General features: G+C 44.7%; 1 protein-coding gene across 1 annotated transcript in view; it reads right to left on the reverse strand.

Annotated features, from left to right (window-relative positions):
- Positions 1-24,897, reverse strand: part of Polr3C (RNA polymerase III subunit C) — a 155,482-nt gene that overhangs the window by 97,220 nt on the left and 33,365 nt on the right. The window contains exon 2 of the mRNA XM_068350018.1: positions 3,858-3,979. Coding sequence (XP_068206119.1) covers positions 3,858-3,979 — 122 coding nt within the window. The remainder of the gene's footprint in view (positions 1-3,857; positions 3,980-24,897) is intronic.

Raw genomic sequence — 24,897 nt, forward strand, 5'->3', positions numbered from 1 at the left:
TCTCTTCTGGAACGAAGAGAGATGAACCCTAGAGGATGGAATTCCTCAACCGAGAGACCTCAACTTTAGGCACCTGCTTGTGGAACCGACTTATGACGGTATCTCTTCTATTGAGGATGACATTCGCCCACAGGTGTACAAAGTGGGGCACAGAAGCTCAAGAGTCCAGGTACCTGACAACAGGAAGGACTTAAAAGTCTTCCAGGCCAACTCCTTCCAAAGATCGTGGGAGCAAACCATGAAGCCTAAGGATCCCAACCACAGATCAAGCCACGAAGCAGCCTGCATGGCGTACTTTGCGCCTCTCTCTATGTTCAGGAGCTCAACTGCTTAGAGGGAGGCCTTCAGAGAGAAGAGGGTTTGAGTTGGAATACCCTTCATTAGGGACTCTACCGAATGGTCGGGGCCCATGGTGGAATGTGGTTCCCCTTCCATCTCGTAATACTTCCTTTGCAAAACAAAAGGAAGTAGAAGAGACTGAGAGGGGGAACCTGTCCTCAAGGAACTAGAAGTTTCAGCTATCTTGGCCATAGCTTTCCTTTTGGTAGCTATCAGCCCTTTAGACCAGGGAAGAGCTGCAGTGAACCTGGAAGGTTTCTGGGTCTCAAATATTTCATCGAGAACAATATCCTTCCTTTCCTAGATGGTGGAACCAGGAGTGGAAAGCCTGTTGATGGCCCTCATAGAGGCATGGACCTTCCTAAAGATATGTTCCACCTCACGTCTCTCCTGTTCGGAGTGATAATTCGGACTGGCTGCACTTGGAAGATTCTCATCCTCCGAGTCTAAGGGGTCGTCCACCTCCAGAGCCTGGGGTAGGTCAGGGTCGCCAACAGAACCACTGGGTGGGCCCGCTATAGGGGACCGATTCTGTGCCTCAGCCAATCTAGCTTCCCATGCCGGGTTGTTCTTAGGTTTCGTCTTGGTATCCTTTGATTCCCTCCGCACAGGACGTCCCTTCGCGGTCTTAGGAGGGGGATTGATTGATTTATTGATCTGAAGTTCCCTGGCATCCTGACACCAAAGGTCATTGACGCCAATATTGTTTATTACAAATAAAGATTAAAAGAATATTCAATTAAAACCAGAAGAGAAAATGTTATAAAAGTTAAATAGCATTAGGAGGACCTGCTTCTGATATAAATTTAAAAATGCTACTAGCATTGTACGATATATCATGTCCAAGGATCTTGGCAAGGATGAATCTGCCATCCTCATCTCGATTGATTGATTGATTTAAATTTTTCTGGCATCCTGACATCTAAGGTCATTGACCCCGATATTATTTATTTTATAAAAAAAAATAAGATAATATTCAATTAAAACCATAAAGTTAAGATCTCATTATAGAAGTTGAATAGTTTTCAGAAGACCTGCTTCTGAAATAAATCTAAAAATGCCGCTCGCATAGTAGGTTTCCTAAAACATCACCCAACAAAGGATCTCCAAGTAAAAGAAAATTTGAGGGAGTTGTTGAATCACCTCTACTAAACTATCATACGATATATCATTTGGAGGCAAGTACAGAGAGCAAATTGTATATTTTCTCCCTAAATCAATCTGTACAACCACTGCCTGCAGAGGTGTACGCATAGACAAAGATATTTGAGGAACATCTCGAAGAACGTATATGAGACTTCTGCCATGGCTCCCTACCTGATTACCATATGGTGTCCTATTATGGAGGAATGCTTGTGAATTAAGAGCTCAAGTTCTTCATATTTGGCCCTTAAACCCTGACAATTCCACTGCAAAATGGAGGGAAAAAACGGATTTTAAAGCGAAGCGAAAAATCTATTTTTGGGTGAGATGGCCATGTAGTCCTGATGGAAGGTTCCTTGGCGCTGGTCTGCTACAGGACGCAGTAAAAGACCAAGCAAGAGCAAGGGGACGAAAACCTGGGGGAGGTGCTACCATGGACCGTGAAGGCTCCAGGTCACAAGACCCTAGGGAATCGTCGTGACGAGAACCCTCAGAAACTACGTCACCAAATCCTGACGGAAGATGGGATCCGTCAAGAAACGCACTGCGTGAGACTACAGGGTTCACACGACGAGGACCCAGAGGTTCGACAGGGATACAGGAGCCCGGGGGCTCAACGTAGCCGGCGCGATGAGAGCCCATGGGCTCATTGTAACGCCAGTAACGAGAGCCCGAAGGCTCAACGTGACGAAAGTCCGAGTACTCTCTGTTATGCAAGTCAACAAACTCTACATAACGGGAGTCACGAGAGCCTATAAGCTTTACATGATGCAGGTTACGACTGCCCGAAGGATCAACGAAACTATTGTTGCGAGAACCCAAAGGATCTGCTCGACGGGAGACCGAGGAGTCCCAGTTACAAAATCCCGAAGGCTCAACATAATGTCCGGAACGAGAGCCCTAAGGCTCAGAGTAACAGAGGTTGCATGAACCAAGAGGATCAACACAACGGGAGACCGGAATCCTCCTGCCACGAGAGCCCGAAGGCTCAACATAACCAGAGTTGCAAGATCCCAAGGGATTAACGCAACGGGAGACCAAAATCTCCCTGTCATGAGAAACCTAAGTCTTCGCGTGACTAATGGAACGAGAGCCTAAAGGCTCAGCGTAACAAACATTGCGAGAGTTTTAGGGTTCTACGCAACTGGAACCCGAAGGTTCCATGCCACGAAAACCCGAAAGTTAAGTGCGACAAAGAACCGAAGGTCCCACAGGTTCATGAGAGCCCGAAGGCTCAACGTGACGAGAGCTCAGAGGTCCTTGGTCTCGCAACCCCAATACACGACCGCACGAGACCCTGAATGGTCAACGTGACTAGAGCCCAAAGGCTCAAAGAAACATCTGACCGAATGAGGAGGAGCACACCCAGGATGGAGAGGGGTCACTAACTCCTCCACCTGACGATCCTCCGAAGAAGAACGTGCAGCAGAATTCGCCCGAGGGGGGAGACTGCTCCAGCTCGAGAGCTACCTCTCCAGGGGGAAGAAACGTTCAGCCGAAGGCAATCCTGCCTTGGACTATGTTCTGCCACCTCCCCTGGTGGATCAACAACAACATCCGACTGACTGGCTACAGCGCCTGTGCCCACAGAATGAAGATCAACCTCCGCGGAGGAAGAAATCCATCTCCTCTCCGCCCCTAACTAAAGGCATCCCGAGAGAAGGTCCTTTGAAGGGGGGCCACCAACACCCAGTGATGGCTAAAAAGACAAATGATCAGTCATAAAGCAGGCCCTCCTTGGGAAAGGGGCATGGGCTGACTCGCTAAGGGAGTCAGCACTGTCTCCTGGCCCACAGGGTTGACCTGGAGTAACCAGGCCTGAGGTCCTACTCTGCCGTTTTTCGGGAAGGACTAGCGGAGGAGCAGCTTTGGGAAGAGATTGGCGGGTAGAAGACCGTAGTTTCTTCGACTTTGAGGAAGACCCCGAAGGTGAAGAATCACGATTGGACTTCTTCTTCTTCCGTCGCCCAAGCCTCTCCCACTGGGAGGCAGACCACTCCCTACACTAATCACAAGTGTGGTCCCTGAAATACCAGCAGGCCCAGCAGGCCAGACACAGCCAGTGGCAGTCTGTCTCTACGGTGGACATGAAGGTAGCTCAAAAGCGGCCTTCAGTACCAGGAAAGTACACGAGACTCCAAATGCACACACAATCTGCAAAGATAAGAGAAAAAGATCAATAACAAGGAAAGTCAAAATGCGGGAGAGCGCGGGAGTGTGGCCATCTTCTACCGAGCCAGAAAGCAAAGTGGTTGTTCAACCCAGGTGTGTGAGTGAGCCCTATTTTAAAGAACAGAAGGTTTGCATTTACATACTACAGTATAGTGTAAAGTTTTTTATTTTCAGGTTATCTTTGAATAAAATAATCTACTCACCTTGGAAATCGAAAGATCAGAAGAATTCTTTCATGTAAAAGTGTATAGCTTGGAATACCTGGCTGCCATTCTTCCCATATAACTAAATTGTGTTTAATAAGAACTGCTAAAGCCTCTTTAACCTGCAATGAAAAATTAAAATACAATTTATAAATAAAAAATTCTTCCATAAACATCACAAATCTTACAAGTAATTTGCATTTTTTTTATATACGGTATACAACCTGAGTCCTTTAAAAGGAGTATGACTTCAGCAAAGACGACAAATTTGGAAGTAATTTGTATTTTTCTTAATGATATACTGATTGATTTAAAGTTTTCAGGCATACTCACATCAAAGGTCATTGACGCTGATATCATTTATTTTATATAAAAATAAAAGAATAATCAATTAAAACCATAAAAGTTGAATGTCATTAAAAAAGTTAAATAGTTTTCAGAAGACCTGCCTCTGAAATAAATCTAAAAATGCCGCTCGCATAGTAGGACGCATCATGTCCAAGAATCTTGGCAAGGATGACCCTGCCTTCCTCACTTCGAGCCTCAAACAGATATCTATTTCTTAAGTTATTATAATTGGGGCATTCGGTCAACAAGTGCCTCACTGTTAAAGGTACTAAACAGTCGTCGCAATATGGTTGTTGTTGGCCCTTCAGCAGAAACTTGTGCATCAACCGAGTGTGACCAATACGTAGACGACAAAGAGACGTCTCCCATTTTTGGGCATCATGTTATACCTCCAAGGGGATATTACATTTGTTACTTCTCTAATTTTATTGCCATCTAGACTATCCCAGTGCTGTTGCCATTTATTCCAAAACAATTTCTTGTTGTTAGGTAGGAAATCATTACAGGGAATGGGATACCGACTTGTTAGGAACTCGGATCCAGCATTCTTTGCCAGTGAATCTGCCTTCTCATTCCCAGACACACTTACATGTGCTGGAACCCAACAAAATCGAACCATTATACCTCTCCGTACAATAATAAAAATCCATTTTAAAATCTTTAAAATTAGAGGGTTACTAGAATTAAAAACTTCACTAAAAATGGTAAAAATAGTTTCTCAATAGCGGTTAGTATGCCATACAGTTTGGCAGTAAATATGGAAGCTGTTAGAGGAAGTGCACCTCTACAATCAAAACCATTACTATGTACTCCAAATCCAACGCCAGCAACAGATTTGGAGCCATCAGTATGTATAAAAGTCGATCCCCTATGTTCTGCAACATGTTCCATAAAAAGAGACCGGGATTCTAAGTCAGTCATATTCTTCTTAACTCTAATCAAGTATTTACAAAAAGATACCTCTGGTAATTTCCATGGAGGCATTGATGATACCTTAAATGGAAGCACCTTAATTCTAATTATATCAAGACTGTTTAAGGGGACCGTCCGCCATTTTTTTTCTAATGATCCAAAATACACCATTGCTACATATGTTTTAGACATATATAATACCTTCATCATACAAAAATTTCAAGTAATTTGATCAAAAACTCGGATTTATTAGCAAAAATCATAATTCAAAAAAAAATTTAGGTACATTTTTCCCCACTAATATGATACCAATTGTATTGAAACATACCATAAAAACTACTTTATAGACCGAACAATTCTGTGAGACGGAATTTTGATTTTCCTTTTTTTTATGAATTCTTATTTTGTTTCCCTCGTCTAGACGCAAAATAATATTGGAAAAGGAAGTAAAAATAAAATAAAAATTCTGTCTAAAAAAAATGTAGGATTTTTATTCCTCTTTACAAAGATATCTTTCTCTCTAAAATCGAACAATAAATAAGTGAGAAAAATGTACCTAAGTGTGATAAAGTATGTTTTTGAGTTGCGACCTCCCAAAAATTTGAAACAAATTTCTGCTTCTTTTCTTAAAGAAATCAAGTTAACATTGTTATGATAACTTTTATTGTTTATTACTACATAAACGTACCCTAAATGAGGTACGTCATGAGTTGCCAGCGATCTCTCAATGTTGCCAGTGTTTTAGTTAGCATATTTCAGATTTGTACTCTTATTCCTGTTTCCCTCTCTTCTTGGTTCTTTTTTCTTGTTCTCTACTTACTTTTTGTTCTTTCTATGATCTTAGGTAACATTGGCCTTGCTATAAAGTTCCCAAGGACGTTGTAAAAACACAATGTACATACGAACTGTAAGTAAACAAACACATGCATTATAACTTCTATACGTCTTTGGAAACTCTGGTTGCTGTTCTCGTAGGACGATTTCATTCACCTACTCTCTACCAATGCCTTCCATTTCTGCCAGAAGTACGAGATTTCAAAACATATGAGAGAGAGAGAGAGAGAGAGAGAGAGAGAGAGAGAGAGAGAGAGAGAGAGAGAGAGAGAGAGAAGAGAAAGAGAGAGAGAAAGAGAGAGAGAGAGAGAGAGAGAGAGAGAGAGAGAGAGAGAGAGAGAGAGAGAGAGAGAGAGAGAGAGAGAGAGAATCATGAATCATTTTATACTAAGAGAATTTAACTTTGGAGTGATAGCATCTGGTTGATAAAGATGCCAGTTCAAATTGAGAGAGAGAGAGAGAGAGAGAGAGAGAGAGAGAGAGAGAGAGAGAGAGAGAGAGAGAGAGAGAAAGAGAGAGAGAGAGATCAACTATCATTTGCTTCTAAGAGAGAGTTGAACATTGGTATTAAAGTATTTGTATAAATGGCAGTTTAAAAAAATAACAAATTTGGAAATAATTCGTATAATTCCTAACATACAAACCTGGAGCTATTTATTGGGTATATATTTTCGGCGCAGCTGAAAGACGAGCCATGTTAATTTTAGTGAGGGATAATTACTCCATCCGCTGGTTAGCGGGTGGGGGGTGGGGTAGACTGGCTACCCCGCTCACTCACATCTCTCGGCTGAGTAACCACTTTGCTTTTTGGCAGGACTTCTCAGGGGACAGGGTGGCGGGCCAATTTATATAAATAGCTCCAGGTTTGTATACTAGGAAAAATACAAATCACTTACAAATTTGTTATTTGTTCCGACACAGATACAAACCTTCGCTATTTATTGGGTGACTTACTCTTAGGAGGGAGGAAGTCCTCACCAACTGGCCTTGGTCATGACCCGGGGTCCTCTCTATTTCAATCGATGTTTGATAGTAGAAGGGACCCTACCCTCACTAAAATGAAGTGCCGATATGAGGTAATGCACTGATAGCGGCCTGCAGAAGCTTGTGTGTGAGTGGAACTAACAGTGTGGCTTGTCTTTAACATAGGAACTCGAGTACAGAACCTATTGTTCTTAAAGACTTACCCAATACCCTCCCTCTAAAAGGTATTGGGGACGTAACAAAGTATTCTTCTATACTTAGGAGGCACAAGAGAAATGGGTCTTACCTGCAGCGAGGTGAGTTCAGCTATGCTGAGGCTTGCGGAGCTGTTTTCCCCAGAGGGGAGAAGGTGAAAGGAAGAAAGGAGCCAGAAATTCTTACTCATTCACCCCAGATTAATCCGGGTAGCCTTAGCCCTCAACCCTCTGCTACTTGTCCATCAAGGAGCCTGAGACGTTTAGACCATTTGTTGTGCGACCACCACAGGACCAATGGAAAAGGTCTCCATGTTCTTGTGGGTTACGTCTTTGCAGGTAGTGGGCCGTGAAGGTCGATTGACGCTTTCACATGCCCACTTAAAGTATCTGCACCACAGAGTAGTTTCTTGAACGCCAGGGACGTAGCAACGCCAGGGACATAGCAAGGCCAGTGACGTTACGAGCTCTGGGTCTTAGGATGGAGGAGAGTCTAGATTAAGAGTAACCTCACTTGCCTTCTGATCCCAGAGGGTAAGGAAATCCTTGAGGTCCTCCTCTTGACCTTCCCCGTGCTGGTCAACAGTGCCGACACACGGGGCGAGCTGGTATCGTTCTTTTAAGGTAACCCCACAGACTCCTCACTGGGTAAAACCCCAGTTGATGGGTTTCCGGTTACCAAACGAAGACTATTCAAAATAGGCTGCACCTAGGGTACAGCACACTCGGATTTGAGTCTAAGCAATCCACTCAGAGACGCCGCTGAGGATTACTTCTCCCCGTCTCCTAGGGTAGGAGACATCAGAGGATGGATCATACAACACACTAACTCTCTTGGTCAAAAGCCCAAGTAAGTAGAAAGGGTGTCTTCCCTGTAAGGAAGCGATCTGCTGCTGGGCCTAATGTTCGTAGAGAGGGGCCTTCAGAGACTGAAGGAACCGAACCGCGTTCCCAGGAGGAGGTTGAGATCCGACGGGGGACAAGTTAACTCACACTTGCATAAGTAAAGGCATCGATAGGAGAGAATCCCCTTCCACGACATCAGTCACAAAGGATCGAACACTTAGCCTGGAAGACCGACGCTGAAAAGTGTCTGAGGTGTCTAGACATCTTTTCCGTAACCTGTTGCAAAAGGCCTCTCTGAGAGGGGTGGTGTAGGATCGTCCCAGGCGTGAAGTCGAAGCAAAGCTATGGCTTAGGAAAGTGTTAGCATGTGGCTGCTTGGAAGATCATGCTGTGGAGGAAGATCCCTCGGAACTCCATCAGGAGCTGTAGAAGGTCCGGGAACCATTCTGCGGGTTGCCATAGCAAAGCTATTGGAGCTCCGTCAGGGGCTGCAGAAGGTCTGGGAACCATTCCGCGGGATGCCATAGCGAAGCTATTGGAGTCATTGATAAGATCCTGCTTACCCTGACTTGGCTGACGACTTTTTCACCAGATCAAATGGGAGGGGAAAAAACAAGGCACACCTCTAGGCTGCCCCACCGATCTGGGAATACATCTTGTTTGAGGGCCTGATGAACAATCGAGTGGGAGCCTGAAGATCGGGGCCGCTGCGACCATAACCACAGTCGGGGACCCCACAAAGTTAAGACTTTGTTGGATAAAAGATGATTCCAAGAAACTAGGAGCCCACTATCTGGGTGGTTTTGCAAGCACATTCCTATACCAGGAATGACATGAGCAGATGGGGGCAACTAGTTGTCCTCTGTCCATTTAAGGATTCGTACTGCTAGATGGTTCTCTAAGAGAGGTGAATGCTGGTACCTTTCTGAATCGGGCCGACAGACGAGGATGGAATGGTATGGCATATGCTCCCCCTCTCTCTTTTGATGCATTATAAAGAGCATCAGGTCTAGAGGGAGAACGAGAAGACAGGCCTCTTTGTAGAAGCTCTCGTCTGCCACCCATCATCCGCGGATTGCCCCGGCGGTGAGGGGGGGAGTGCATAGCAATAAACACACCTCGAGATGATGTCGAGACGTGTAACTAATTGCACGTTCTTGCAACGAAGGGGAACAGCCTGTTCTCCCTCCAACTGCCACTAATCCAGTATGGTTGGCTGAATAAGACCGATACCAAATGGTAAACCAGTTAATCAGTACAGCTTATGTTATAATAACGTATCTCTATAGAGATCGCTTTCCGGACAGAGACTGTACGGTAATCACCGAACGCATCCAACCAAACCCATGATGGGATTGAGACGTATCTTCAATCTATTGTTGGGTGGGTAAAGAGCATAAGTCTACTACGGAGTAGTAACACCGAACTGTGCGCATTACAAGCATACATGCGTAGTTCGACTTAAAAGTTGTAACCAGAACTAAGTTGGAGAGCGTTGGAAACGTTCGTAACGGAGGTTTCTCCTTCTTAGGACAAAAAACGTTCGTACTTCTCCGTCTCCGTTCGGTAAACTAGCATTTATATTAAATGTTCCCTACTAGGGAACAGATATGCTTATGAGAAGTTTCCAGCCAAAGCCTTTGTAGGAGACTAAGACTTCCGATCGGGAGAAAGGAAAAAATGCCTATAAGGAAGCAAAACATAAATGCCGTATGACTGGTTACAGGAAAGTAGCCAAGTAATGTACTGAATAACCTGGTTTCAGTAAGGGATATAAATATACAACTTAATAGAACGGAGTTCTAATTGGAAGATGCATACAGTATACAGTAGCCCTTATTGCCAGAAAGATCGCTTGCACGCATATATGTACTTGTCCATTTGCGCTAGCGCATGCGTATTCTCTGCCTCCAGCAAACGTTTGCAACGAATCCGGTTGTGGGAATAATGTATGTGCGACGAATCGCAACATTATTGCCGAAAGAATTTTGATCGTTGACTAACTGTAATATTTCCTTGTATGAGAGCGAACATGTTCTCAAACAAAATATACAGTTATAGAGGCGATCATTTCCCCTTTGGTTTACCCCTCCTCTTTATAAGAGGGGCTAGCCAGTGTTCATTACATAGAAACGGATGTCTGTTTACCTGTGGGCGGGGTTTGAAACGTTTGTAGCGTAATGAAAATATGGCCACGCTTTTGCTATCGTTCTTTTAACGTCAGCTAACAATGTTCCTTCGGGACTAATTGTTCGAAACAATAACCCAGTAAGGATAGAATAAAAAGTCTCAGAAGACTATCGTATAAAAAGGCAAGTCGTTATACCCAGAGTACAATGACGAGGGAGGCTGCCTCCATCAAACGGTAGAACCGAGTTTAAGACAATAACCTCGCGGTTTTGTCTTGGCTAGAGTGCATGCTCCGGGAAGGCTTACGGCCTTCATGAAGTTTTAACACCCATTGAAGTTTTGTAAAAACTTCTCAAGAAAGAGTCTCCCGAAAAAGGGTGAAGTCTCGTATGTGGGGGTTTGCTTCAAGAAGTCCAGACATAATTGCCATCGACCGCTTACCCAAAAGGGTTGCTATCGAACGCTTTCTAGATAGTCGATAGTGAGAAAACTACAGTCTAAATCAGGCAAGGCCTGCCAGGGGAAATGAACTGCAATGTACAGAATTTTTAATTCCGTTCGAAAATGAAAGGATCAGTGCTGGCGAAACAGGCTAGCTGATATAGTAATCAGCTGGGAGTGTAGAGTGACGTATCAAGTCACACCTTTGGAAGACCCATCCCGTAAAGGGGGGGTCAACCATAGAGTTTTCAGAAAACTCTGGATTGCGGAAACAGAGATTCAGATGAGAACCTAGGAGGTTCAGAATCTATTTGTGAATTCCTTTCTCACAACCTTAAGGGATGTTGTTACGAGAACCCGCAGGAACTCTGTCGCTGATTCCTGATGGAATTTCCAGGAATCGTGTTATGTGACCAGGACCCAAAGGAACTGTGTCATAGTTACCTGTAGAGATTCTTAAACCCTTAGGTAACAGGCATACCTCTGTCATCAGAGTAAAACTCTTGATGACGATGGGCGCGCGCGAACAATTCACGGGACGAGAGTTTGAAAACTCTGTCATGAGAGTACAGTAGACCCCGCCATACGACATTAATCCGTTCTGGAGTTGGTATCGTATGGTGAAAATGTCGTATGGCGGGCAATAGAATAGCTAATGCGTGCAAAACCCCAGGTAAAAACCTTGAAAATTAGTACGTAACAAAATAGTACAGTATAGTAAGCACTGTGCTACAGTATACTTATATATAATATACAAGTACTGTACAGTATATAATTAAATAACATTACACGTATAAATAAAAATTATATACTGTACTGTAAAGGAAAAATTAAATTTTATTTACCTTAAAAGTGACGTGACTTGAGCTGGTAGTGGGTGGAGGCAGAGGGGGGAGGAGGCCGTAGATATAAAAAAGTATCAATGCTAACTATGTTATGTACACTTAATAATAAATCTATTCTTACTATTAAACACTTAAAATTAAAGATGCTTTTTTTTTATTTTGTCTTTTGAAATTTTTTTTATGATTTTTTTTAGAACTTAAAAAATTACTCTTCTGCTTTTTTAATGCTTTCTGACACTTCTCTTTTGGAGAAATATCTATCCAAAGAAGCCTGTTTCTGATGACTCCTCAAAATATTTCTAAAATGACTCATACACTTGTCATTAACACTCTCCAGAAGACGACTTGTGTGAAGTTTTTCTGGGTGTCTTTTTTTCAATGAATCTCGTATGGTTTTCATACCAACCGATAGCTTCCCTTATTTCTGCCGATGTCGTTTCTTCAGTCTCCCCCCCGTCCTCGCCACTACTAGAGCTGTGCTCTTCTTGAATGATGGTCAACTGCATTGCCTCTACCTCCTTCAAGTCTTCAGTCGTAAGCTCCTCCCTGTGCTCCTCGATAAGGTTATCGACGTCAGCCTCATCGACAACAAGCCCCATGCACATGCCTCCTTCGTATTTCTTTAATATCTCCAGCTTCGTTTCCATAGTAATCATCTTCTTACTTTTCCCTTTAACATCACTAGCAATCTTGGGACCCATGGCTAGCTAAAATGCACAAAAAATACGATATCGCAAGCTCGCACACGAGATCAAGTCTTTACGAAACGCACACGAGAATCTGAACTGAACGCACGATTAACAAATAGAGAGACTGAGGCAGCATCTCTCTCAGGCATTGTAGGAGGGATTTCAGCCAATAGCGTATCGTCATCTTAGTGACGCCGTGACGCCAACCAATAGCAGACCAGCTCCTTAGTGACGTAGTAGGTTGGCCAGGGCACCAGCCGCCCGTTGAGATACTAACGCTAGAGAGTTATGGGTCCTTTGACTGGCCAGACAGTACTACATAGGACCCTTCTCTCTGGTTACGGTTCTTTCTCTTTGCCTACACAGACACCGAATAGTCTGGCCTATTCTTTACAGATTCTCCTGTGTCCTCTTACACCTGACAACACTGAGATTGCCAAACAATTATTCTTCACCCAAGGGGTTAACTACTGCTCTCTAATTGTTCACTGGCTACTTTCCTCTTGGTAAGGGTAGAAGAGACTCTTCAGCTATGGTAAGCAGCTCTTCTAGGAGAAGGACACTCCAAAATCAAACCATTGTTCTCTAGTCTTGGGTAGTGCCATAGCCTCTGTACCATGGTCTTCCACTGTCTTGGGTTAGAGTTCTCTTGCTTGAGGGTACACTCAGGCACAATGTTCTATCTAGTTTCTCTTCCTGATTTTTTGTTAAAATTTTCATTGTTTATATAGGAAATATTTATTTTAATGTTACTATTCTCAAAATATTTTATTGTTCTTTATTTCCTTTCCTCACTGGGCTATTTTCCTTGTTGGGGCCCGTGGGCTTGTAGCATCCTGCTTTTCCAACTAGGGTTGTAGCTTAGCATTTAATAATAATAATAATAATAATAATAATAATAATAATGCAGTGACATATGAGCGTGGTGGTAGGAGAGTGACTTGCATAGTCGTACGCGTAAAAACCGCCAAGTTTGAATTTTAGAATTTGATGCCGTAAAGTGGGGAAAATGTCGTAACGAGGGGACGAAAAAACATCGTATTCCACACCGTAACGTGAAAAAATCGTAAACTGGGGACGCCGTACCCTGGAGGTCTACTGTAAACCTCTTGTGCACTCGTGAACACTTCGCGCAACGAGAGTCTGAAAAACTCTGTCATATAAGTACGGCTATGATCACGAGAACCCAAAGGTTCAGCATGAACTGCGTTGTGAGACCCCGAAGGATCATAAGAGTTGTTCGCGCACTTCAACCGATTGCGTGCGCCTCGTTGTTCGTGTGCGCCAAGTTGGTCGTGCGTGCGAGCCAATACGGTCGTGCGCTCCAATCCAATCGTGTGCGCAAGCCAATATGGTCGTGCGCTCCAATCAGATCGTGTGCGCCAATATGGTCGTGCGCTCCAATCAGATCGTGTGCGCCAATATGGTCGTGCGCTCTTGCGCCGAACTGTTGGTAGCCAGAAGGGAGCTCGTGCGCGCACCTTTTTCGCGGTTGTGGAGCGCGTGAGGTTGTTCGCGCACCTGACGCGCATAAGGTTGTTTGCGCACATGGCGCGCCATAGGATGTTCGCGCACATGGCGCGCCATAGGATGTTCGCGCACATGGCGAGGAGCAGCAGGATGTTCGCGCATATGGCGAGCCAAAGTATGAACCCGCGCCATGATCGCCATTTTGCTTGCGCGCCAAGACGGTCCTGCGCGCCAAGTCGGTCGTGCACGCTGATTCGGCCATGTGCGCCAACTTGGTCATGCGCGCGAGAGCCCTAAGGTTGGTGAGAGAACTCACTGCTATGCTCACCCGAAGGTTCACGATAGCTTGTGTTATGTGAGCGTGAACGATCAACACAACGAGAGTTTGAAAACTCTCTGTTATAAAAAGAATGACTCTGGTCATGAGAACCCGAAAGTTCAGCGTGATGTGTTGCGTGAACCCGAAGGGTCAGCGCAACGAGAAACCAAAGTTTCCCTGTCACTTAACACCAAAGTGTCGGAGTGACTAAAGTTACGAGAGCCCAAGGGTTCAGCGTAACTAATGTTACGACACCCCGAAGGGTCAGCATAACGAGAAACCGAAGTTTCCCTGTCACAAAACACCGAAGTGTCAGTGACTAGAGTTACAAGAGCCCAAGGGTTCAACGTAACTAATGTTATGAGACCCCGAAGGGTCAGCGTAACGAGAAACCGCAGTTTCCCTGTTAAAACACGCCGGAGTGTTAGAGTGACTAAAGTTACGAGAGCCCAAGGGTTCAGCGTAACTAATTTTACGAGACCCCGAAGGGTCAGCGCAACAGGAAACCGAAGTTTCCCTGTCACAAATCCGAAGTGTCAGAGCGTAACGAAGAACCGAGGTTCCTCTGTCACGAGTCCCCGAAAGGTCAGCGTGATTGATGGTACAAGTTCCCGATGGCTCAACGTTACCATCATTACGAGAGCCCGAAGGTTCAGCGTAACTGAAACCCGAAGGTTTCGAGCGGAGTCCCGAAGGACTCCCACTGTCATGAGAACCCGCAGGATCAACATGACGAGAGCCCGAAGGCTCAACGATCACGCCAGCCAAAAGGGTGATCGAACGAGACCCCGAAGGATCAAGGAGAACTAGCAGGTTCAAGATAACACCTCCGCATAAGAGGTTTGTTCTCCCGAAGGAGTATGTCGCTTAAGAGAAGGCTCTCGCTCCGCCCCTGAAGGAGAACCATAAGCGTTACGGGGGACCGCCGATGCCCAAAGGCGGTCTTCTCTCGAGGACGAGAGACTCGTTCCCCCGAAGGGATAACCTGCTTCGGAGAAAGCTCTGCCACCGCCCCTGGTGGATCAGCAAGCTCCTACAAGTTATCTCTCGCGAACGAGAGGGAAGTTCTCCTGAAGGAGATTGCCTAAGGCAAGCTTCCTCCCAGCTCTATGGGAATAAAGCGTAGGCGTAAAAAATCTCTCTCGCGAACGAGGAAGAAGTCCTCCCGAAGGAGGACATCGCCAAAGACAAGCTTTCTCCCAGCTCTATGGGAAAAAAGCGTAGGCGTAAGAAACTCTCTCTCGCGAACGTGAGAGAAGTCCTCCCGAAGGAGGACATCGCCTAAGGCAAGCTTTCTCCCCGTAAAAAAAAACTCTCTCTCTCTCTCGAGAGAGAGAGAGAGAGAGAGAGAGAGAGAGAGAGAAGTTCCCCTCGCAGGAGGAACATCAAGTTGAAGGTTGACAGCGATTGCTACCTCGTAACGTGGGCAGCTCACGAGCTACCAAATGGAGCGCAGGATAACGAACAGGGCGGCCGTAGCACTCAGCCTTGTGTTCTACGTCGCTGTTACCTGTGAAAAAAGGAAGTTGTTATCAATTACAATTCATGCTCCGATGCACAAAAGACACTATTCGGGGAATAAGACACCTTCCTTGTAAGATAATTCCTCGAAAGGGAGCTGAACTGTTATACACTTTAAGTAATGAAACAAACACACGGCAGTGTTGAGAACCTGCCGACCATCAGTCGCAGGGTAGGGCGGCAATGTCAACTCCCTTACGGTGGAGGCAGTTGGATACGATGTCAACAGCAATTAAAGTTACACATATCTAACAATGTATATTTCCATTTATACATTTATACATATACTGTATACACTCATATATATTTAAGATAAATGAAAACACAAGAAAAACAAAAAATAAAATAATGAAAAATAAAAACATCAAGGCAAGTCTTTGCGGGAGAGAAGGGCAACATGTCCATCCTCTACCGAGCCAAAAAGTAAAGTGGTTACTCGGCCGAGAGGTGTGAGTGAGCGAGGTAGGCAGTCTACCCCACCCCCCACCCACTAACTAGCGGATGGGGTAGTTATCCCTCACTAAAATTATCATGGCTCGTCTTTCAGCTGCACCGAAAGCATTGTACCCAATAAATAGCAAAGGTTTGTATCTGTGTCGGAACAAATGAGAGAGAGAGAGAGAGAGAGAGAGAGAGAGAGAGAGAGAGAGATGCAAAAATAAGCACAAAGACGATTCTGTCAAACTCAGTCATGCAGACGACGCATAAGGGTGACGTCATCATTTAAAGACCGATACTGTATATCTTCATTATTTGAAAAAATAATTGACTATTTTTTCTTTCTATGACCTTAGGTAACATTGGCCTTGCTATAAAGTTCCCGAGGACATTGTGAAAACAATGCACACACGAACTGCAAATAAACTTACACATGCATTATAACTTCTACACGTCTTTGGAATCTCTGGTTGCTGTTCTCGTAGGGAGTGGATTTCGTTCACCTACCCTCTACTAATGCCTTCCATTTCTGCAAGACGTACGAGATTTCGAAACATAAGTGGAAAAATCGCTATATATATATGCAAAAAATAAACACACAAAGACGATTCTGTCAAACTCAGTCCTGCAGACGACGCAGTGAGGATGACGTCATCATTTAAAGAATGCTATATCTTCATTATTTGTAAATATGATTGGCTGAAACTTCTGGAGAGCATGTACGATATGTTTATGCACACATAGAAGTAATAAAACAATTTTCAATTTCTGAAAGTTGGTATGTCAAAACACCATGGCAGACAGTCCCCTTAATAATTGTTTCACCCAAAAGCCATAAGGTTGAGGAAATTTTGGGTGCAACTCAAAGTATGTTGAGTGCCTTACAAGGCATGCAGTCTGAAAGGCTAAAGAATTAAGGAGTCTTTGCAATCTAAACCAAAACCGAATAATAGAAAACAATCGGTAAAGGTCTAGAGGTAACTTTCCAGCATCAACATGGAGACTCGGGATAGGTGAGATTCTAAAGGTTCCTGTCGACAATCTAATACCAGCATGATGTATTATATCTATCTTCAACCGGCTTGGGGTGACTGAGGAGTATATTTCACATCCATAACTAATTTTGGAAAAAATCATGAACTTGTATAATTTTAAAATAGTATTGCGGTCTGCCCCACGATGTATGGCACTATACTTTTAAAAGATTCAGAGCCTCAAGACATTTAGCTTTTAACGCTTTTATATGAGAAACCCCCGTAAGCCTACCATCAAATATCAAACCTAAAAATTTAGCTTCCCCTACACATGGGATCCATTGACCTTTAATGTATATATCCAGGTCTGGATGTACTCCCCTGATACGATAGAAATGGACAATAGTAGTTTTACTTGTCGAGAAATTTAATCCATTCATATCAGCCCACTAGATAATTTTGTCAATTGAGAGTTGTAGTTTTCTCTCAACCATTGCCATTCTAGCTCCAGCAAATGATATTGAGAGATCATCCACAAAGTGTTGAGAGAACAACCTGGGAAATGACTGAGGATATCACATTAATTGCTAGTGCAAACAGGGTTACACTCAGCACAATACCCAGAGGAACTCCCTCTTCCTGACATTTACTCTGACAGTTTCCCCCACTCTCACTTGAAAAACTCTGTGAAAAAATGACTGAATAAACAGTGGTAGCTCTCTTCTGAATCCAAATTCATGAATGGTTTTAAGTATACAATATTTCCATGTAGTATCATATACCTTTTTAAGGTAAAAAAAAAAGGAGTCAAGTCGTATCAACAAATCAGTCGAGTGCATTTTCCTGAATCCACACAGAATAAGTGATAAAATACCCTTTTTTCTAGGTACCTCATCAGTCTTGCATTGACCATTTTCTCCATGATCATACAAAAACTAGATGTCAATGCAATAGGTCGATAGCTTGCTGCTAAAAACTTGTCCTTACCGGGTTTTAAAAAGGCTAAAATAATGGCTAGTTCCCAAACACTTGGATAACTATGATTATGCCATATTCTATTAATAATGCTTAAAATAAATAACTTTATATCAAAATGTACATGTTTAATCATTTCATATGGAATACCATCGGGTCAAGGGGCTGTATCGTTACAAGCAGCAAGTGCAGAACCAAATTCTCTTTCAGTAAAAGGAGAATTATACAACTCTTCCCTTCCTGTTGCAAAATTTAAAATTTTCTTTTCTTCGATGCTTCTATACTGGTGACCAGGAGCTGCTACACACTTGGATGATACATTTGAAAAATGATCAGCCAGGGCATTGCTAACATCATTTGCTTCAGTCACATACTGACCATTCACCTTCAACACTGGTGGTGGGTTTGGGGTATATTTGTCGGCAATCTTTTTATTTTCCTCCATACAGAAGATGGTGGTGTTCTACTGTTGACTGAGGAAACAAAAGATGCCCAAGATTGGTGCCTAGTTTCTTTCATGGCACGACGGAACTGTGTTCTACACTTATTGTATGTTATCAAATTTTCCTCAGTACGGTGTCTATGCAATCTAGTCAAGAGATTTTCTGGTGGCGCTGTGCAAGACAGTTAATTCTAAAGACCATTACGGGACTGGTCATCGTTTCAATAATCCTGTGGTTTTGGGAATCGAATTGACTCCTGCTGTATGGAGAGTTCCATTCAGTAGGTCTATGGCATCATCAATACTTTCAAACTGATCAGCACTCCCCTCAATTTCACTTAGCTCACGAAATTTAACCAAGTCCGCCTTGTCAAGAGTCCATCGTGGCAATCTCTGTAAAGGTAGACCATTGTTGGTATTTATAATGATTGGTGCATGATCACTAGAATGCCAATCATCTAATATCCTCCAATCGAAATCAAGAAGGCAGTTAGAGCTTGCAATTGAAAGGTCAATGCATGACAAGGTACCTGTCTGAACATGGAAGTGTGTGAGCTCTCTTGTATTAAGGAGTCCAACATCCACGTTTTCCACAATTGATGATATAATATTGCCCTTGAGTTTGCTAAAACATCACCCAACAAAGGATGCCTACTATTCAAATCTCCAAGTAAAAGAAAAGGTTGAGGGAGTTGTTGAATCACCTCTACTAAATTATCATACGATATGTTATCATTTGGAGGCAATTACAGAGAGCAAATTGTATATTTTCTTCCTATATCAATCTCTACAACCACTGCCTGCAGAGGTGTAGTGACAGTGGAGTCTGACATCTTGAGGTAAATCCAGAAAAAACCAGCAAAATTCACACACTAAGGCAAAATAAGGCTTAAAAAGCGTGTGCTATAAAAAGGAGTGACGTCACTGGCGTGGGATTGCTAGTAGTAGTAGGATGTTGAACGGCACCTCGCTGTTCGGGGATGTTGACAGGAGATATCTAAATGGTGCGAGGCCTCTGGTTGTGATTAATTCACGCCCCAGTAGTATACCAACACCTTATTAAGGTGAGCGAGCTGGGTTCAACCTAGCATTCCTATACAAATTTTTCTCTGGTAAATTTATAGCAGTTTTTACCTTAGAAATGATGTAAAAGGAGCTATTTCACTGGGCGGCACGGGTTGGAGCCCAGAAAAGATATTTGAGGAACATTTCGATCAATGAATATGAGACTTCCAGCATTGGCGCCCTACTCGGTGATCATATGGTGTCCTATAGCTAATATATTCGCGAGGACAAGGGGTATTAGCGTCAAGCTTGCTCTCCTGAAGACATAAAATTATGTGGGAATGCTCAGAAATTAAGAGCTTAAGTTTTTCATATTTGGCCCTTAAACCCTGACAATTCCATTGCAAAATGGAGGAAAAAAATATGCTTTATTTTTTGGAAGAACTTTTGAATGAAGTCTTCCCATTAGCAATTTTTTATCTAACAGTATTTCCCAGTGGTTTTATTAGAAAGGGTCTTGATAAATTGGGTTTTGTGTTTGTTGTTTTCTTTTCCTCCATTTGATCTAATTCTTGAGGGGGATGGTGGACCTCAACTTGAATTTCTGATTTATTTAAATTGTCTTCTGGCTGATCAGAAACACCAACAGATAAAACATGTTATTTTCATTAGTAAAATAAATTTTTGAATATACTTACCCGATGATCATATAGCTGTCAGCTCTGCTGCCCGACAGAAAAAACCTACGGGCGGAATACGCCAGCGATCGCTATACAGGTGGGGGTGTACATCAACAGCGCCATCTGTCGAGCAGGTACTCAAGTACTCGATGTCAACACAGAACCAATTTTCTCCTCGGTCCACTGGGTCTCTATTGGGGAGGAAGGGTGGGTCCTTTAATTTATGATCATCGGGTAAGTATATTCAAAAATTTATTTTACTAATGAAAATAACATTTTTCAATATTAAACTTACCCGATGATCATATAGCTGATTCACACCCAGGGGGGTGGGTAGAGACCAGCATATATGTTAACATTAAGAGCCAAGTATTCCGTATTTCATTTTAGCAGTTATTCAAAATAACAAACATAAAATAAATAAGTACCTGGTAAGGAAGTCGACTTGAACAATTACTCTGCCTTTTTAAGTACGTCTTCCTTACTGAGCCTCGCGATCCTCACAGGATGCTGAGCGACTCCTAGGAGCTGAAGTATGAAGGGCTGCAACCCATACTAAAGGACCTCATCAAAACCTCTAATCTAGGCGCTTCTCAAGAAAGAATTTGACCACCCGCCAAATCAACCAGGATGCGAAAGGCTTCTTAGCCTTCCGGACAACCCAAAGAACAACAATAAAAAGCATTTCAAGAGAAAGATTAAAAAAGGTTATGGGATTATGGGAATGTAGTGGCTGAGCCCTCACCCACTACTGCACTCGCTGCTACGAATGGTCCCAGGGTGTAGCAGTTCTCGTAAAGAGACTGGACATCTTTAAGGTAAAATGATGCGAACACTGACTTGCTTCTCCAATAGGTTGCATCCATTACACTCTGCAGAGATCTGTTTTGTTTGAAGGCCACTGAAGTTGCGACAGCTCTAACTTCATGTGTCCTTACCTTCAGCAAAGCATGGTCCTCCTCATTCAGATGGGAATGAGCTTCTCGAATTAAAAGTCTGATATAATAAGAAACTGCATTCTTCGACATTGGTAAAGAAGGTTTCTTAATGGCGCACCATAAAGCTTCTGATTGACCACGTAATGGCTTAGTCCGTTTCAAATAGTACTTAAGAGCTCTTACCGGGCATAGTACTCTTTCTTGTTCATTTCCAACCAAATTAGCAAGGCTTGGAATATCGAACGATTTGGGCCAAGGACGAGAAGGAAGTTCGTTTTTGGCTAAGAAACCAAGCTGTAAGGAACATGTAGCCGTTTCTGATGTAAATCCAATGTTCCTGCTGAAGGCGTGAATCTCACTGACTCTTTTAGCTGTTGCTAAGCAGACGAGGAAAAGAGTTTTCAACGTGAGATCTTTAAAAGAGGCTGATTGAAGTGGTTCGAACCTTGCTGACATAAGGAACCTTAGTACCACGTCTAAGTTCCAACCTGGTGTGGCCAACCGACGCTCCTTCGAGGTCTCAAAAGACTTAAGGAGGTCCTGTAGATCTTTGTTGTTGGAAAGATCTAAGCCTCTGTGACGGAAGACTGCTGCCAACATGCTTCTGTAACCCTTGATCGTGGGAGCTGAAAGGGATCTTTCCTTCCTTAGGTATAAAAGGAAGTCAGCTATCTGAGTCACAGAGGTACTGGTTGAGGATACTGATTTGGACTTGCACCAGCTTCGGAAGACTTCCCACTTCGACTGGTAGACTTTGAGAGTGGATGTCCTCCTAGCTCTAGCAATCGCTCTGGCTGCCTCCTTCGAAAAGCCTCTAGCTCTCGAGAGTCTTTCGATAGTCTGAAGGCAGTCAGACGAAGAGCGTGGAGGCTTGGGTGTACCTTCTTTACATGCGGCTGACGCAGAAGGTCCACTCTTAGAGGAAGTGTTCTGGGAACGTCTACTAGCCATTGCAGTACCTCGGTGAACCATTCTCTCGCGGGCCAGAGGGGAGCAACCAACGTCAACCTTGTCCCTTCGTGAGAGGCGAACTTCTGCAGTACTCTGTTGACAATCTTGAACGGGGGGAACGCATAAAGGTCTAGATGGGACCAATCCAGAAGAAAGGCATCTATGTGAACTGCTGCTGGGTCCGGAATCGGAGAACAATAAATTGGGAGCCTCTTGGTCATCGAGGTTGCGAACAGATCTATGGTGGGTTGGCCCCACAATGCCCATAGTCTGTTGCATACATTCTTGTGAAGGGTCCACTCTGTTGGGATGATCTGACCCTTCCGGCTGAGGCGGTCTGCCATGACATTCATGTCGCCTTGAATGAACCTCGTTACAAGGGATATGTTTCGATCTCTTGACCAGGTGAGGAGGTCCCTTGCGATCTCGTACAACATCCTCGAATGAGTCCCTCCTTGCTTGGAGATGTACGCCAGGGCTGTGGTGTTGTCGGAGTTCACCTCCACCACCTTGCCTAGAAGGAGGGACTTGAAGCTTCTCAAGGCCAGATGAACTGCCAGTAGCTCCTTGCAGTTGATGTGTAACTCGCTTTGAACCGCATTCCACGTGCCCGAGCATTCCCGACCGTCCAACGTCGCACCCCAGCCCGTGTCCGATGCGTCCGAGAAGAGAAGGTGGTCGGGGGTCTGAACAGCCAGTGGCAGACCCTCCCTGAGGAGAATGTTGTTCTTCCACCAAGTCAGTGATGACTTCATCTTCTCGGAAATAGGAACCGAGACCGCTTCTAGCGTCTTGTCCTTTCTCCAGTGCGCAGCTAAGTGAAATTGAAGGGGGCGGAGGTGGAGTCTCCCTAACGCGATGAACTGGTCCAGTGATGAAAGCGTCCCTATCAGACTCATCCACTGTCTGACTGAACATCGGTCCTTCTTCAGCATGGACTGGATGCATTCTTGGGCTTGACTGATTCAGGGGGCCGACGGAAAAGCCCGAAAAGCTTGACTCTGAATCTCCATTCCCAGGTATACTATAGTTTGGGATGGGACGAGTTGGGACTTTTCTATATTGACCAGGAGACCCAATTCCTTGGTCAGATCTAGAGTCCACTGTAGATTCTCCAGACAGCGACGACTTGACGCAGCTCTTAAAAGCCAGTCGTCCAAATAGAGGGAGGCTCTGATGTTTGCTAAATGTAGGAATTTGGCAATATTCCTCATCAGTTTGGAAAAAACTAGAGGTGCCGTGCTTAGGCCAAAGCACAGGGCTTGGAACTGGTAGACAACCTTCCCGAAAACAAACCTTAGAAAAGGTTGGGAATCTGGGTGGATGGGGACGTGAAAGTAAGCGTCCTTTAGGTCTAACGAGACCATCCAGTCTTCCTTCCTGACCGATGCTAGAACCGACTTTGTCGTCTCCATGGTGAACGTCTGCTTTGTGACAAAGACATTCAGAGAACTGACGTCTAGCACCGGTCTCCACCCTCCTGTCTTCTTCGGCACTAAGAAGAGGCGGTTGTAGAAGCCCGGGGATTGATGGTCCCGGACTATGACTACCGCTCCCTTTTGTAGTAAGAGAGACACCTCTTGCTGTAAAGCTAGTCTCTTGTCCTCCTCTCTGTACCTGGGAGAGAGGTCGATGGGAGTTGTTGCTAGAGGGGGCTTGCGTAAGAATGGAATCTTGTACCCCTCCCTGAGTAACTTCACAGACTGAGCGTCTGCGCCCCTGTTCTCCCAGGCCTGCCAGTAGTTCTTGAGCCTGGCTCCCACTGCTGTCTGAAGAAGGTGGCAGTCAGACTCTGCCTCTAGAGGACTTGGAACCCTTCTTCTTACTCCCATGTTGACTTCCGGCACGAGCACCTCCTCTGCTGGAGGCTCTGCCACGAAAGGGCGGAATGAACCTTGACGCTGGAGTGTCCATCCTGGGTCTAGCTACGGAGGGCAAAGGGGTGGTTTTGCGTGCAGATGACGCCACCAAGTCATGGGTGTCTTTCTGGATCAAGGAGGCAGCAATCTCCTTAATCAACTCTTCAGGGAAGAGACACTTCGAGAGTGGAGCAAACATAAGCTCCGACTTTTGACATGGGGTGACTCCAGCTGACAAGAAGGAGCAAAGGTGATCTCGCTTCTTGAGAACCCCAGACACGAAAGAAGCCGCAAGCTCACTAGAACCATCCCGTATGGCTTTGTCCATGCAGGACATGATGAGCATGGAAGTTTCCTTATCAGAAGGGGAGGTCTTCCTGCTCAACGCTCCCAAACACCAGTCCAAGAAGTTAAAGACCTCGAATGCGCGGAAAACTCCCTTCATAAGATGGTCCATATCCGAAGGAGTCCAGCAAATCTTGGAGCGTCTCATAGCCAGCCTGCGGGGAGAGTCTACCAGACTTGAGAAGTCGCCCTGGGCAGAGGCAGGAACTCCCAAGCCGAGAACTTCTCCCGTGGCATACCAGACGCTAGATCTGGAAGCAAGCTTGACCGGGGGAAACATGAAGGATGTCTTCCCAAGTTGCTTCTTGGACTGTAACCACTCTCCCAGTACCCTTAAAGCTCTCTTGGACGAGCGAGCGAGTACGAGCTTCGTAAAGGCAGGAGCTGCTGACTGCATGCCTAAAGCGAACTCAGAGGGAGGCGAGCGTGGTGCTGCAGACACAAACTGGTCCGGATATAAATCCTTGAACAGCGCAAGCACTTTCCTAAAGTCTAAGGAGGGAGGCGTAGTCTTGGGTTCTTCGATGTCCGAGTGTTGGTCGTCAAGATGTGCAGCTTCGTCATCATCAGAGATACCATCGTCTGAATGTTGAGGAGGAAGAGGCAACGGAGTGGGCTGGACGGCTGAGTCCGGCAGCACGGGTGCATGCGTGGATGCACTGGACCCAACATCATGCCACTGTTGGTCAGTCTGAGAACTGGCAACAACCAAAGCTGAGTGGGTGCGCAAAGAGTCTACTCCCGACTGTGGAAGGATAGCGGAGACCACCGTGGGTTGCGGAGGCTGACGCACCGCGTCAAAACACGGCAGCCTAACTCCACCCTCCTGTTGTTGTGGTAGCTCACGCACGGCAACGGAGGGTTCCGTGCGTCTGTGAACGTCAGCATGCGTCTGGCAGG

Source organism: Palaemon carinicauda, chromosome 26 (genome assembly GCF_036898095.1).
Source record: "Palaemon carinicauda isolate YSFRI2023 chromosome 26, ASM3689809v2, whole genome shotgun sequence".
Classification (NCBI taxonomy): domain Eukaryota; kingdom Metazoa; phylum Arthropoda; class Malacostraca; order Decapoda; family Palaemonidae; genus Palaemon; species Palaemon carinicauda.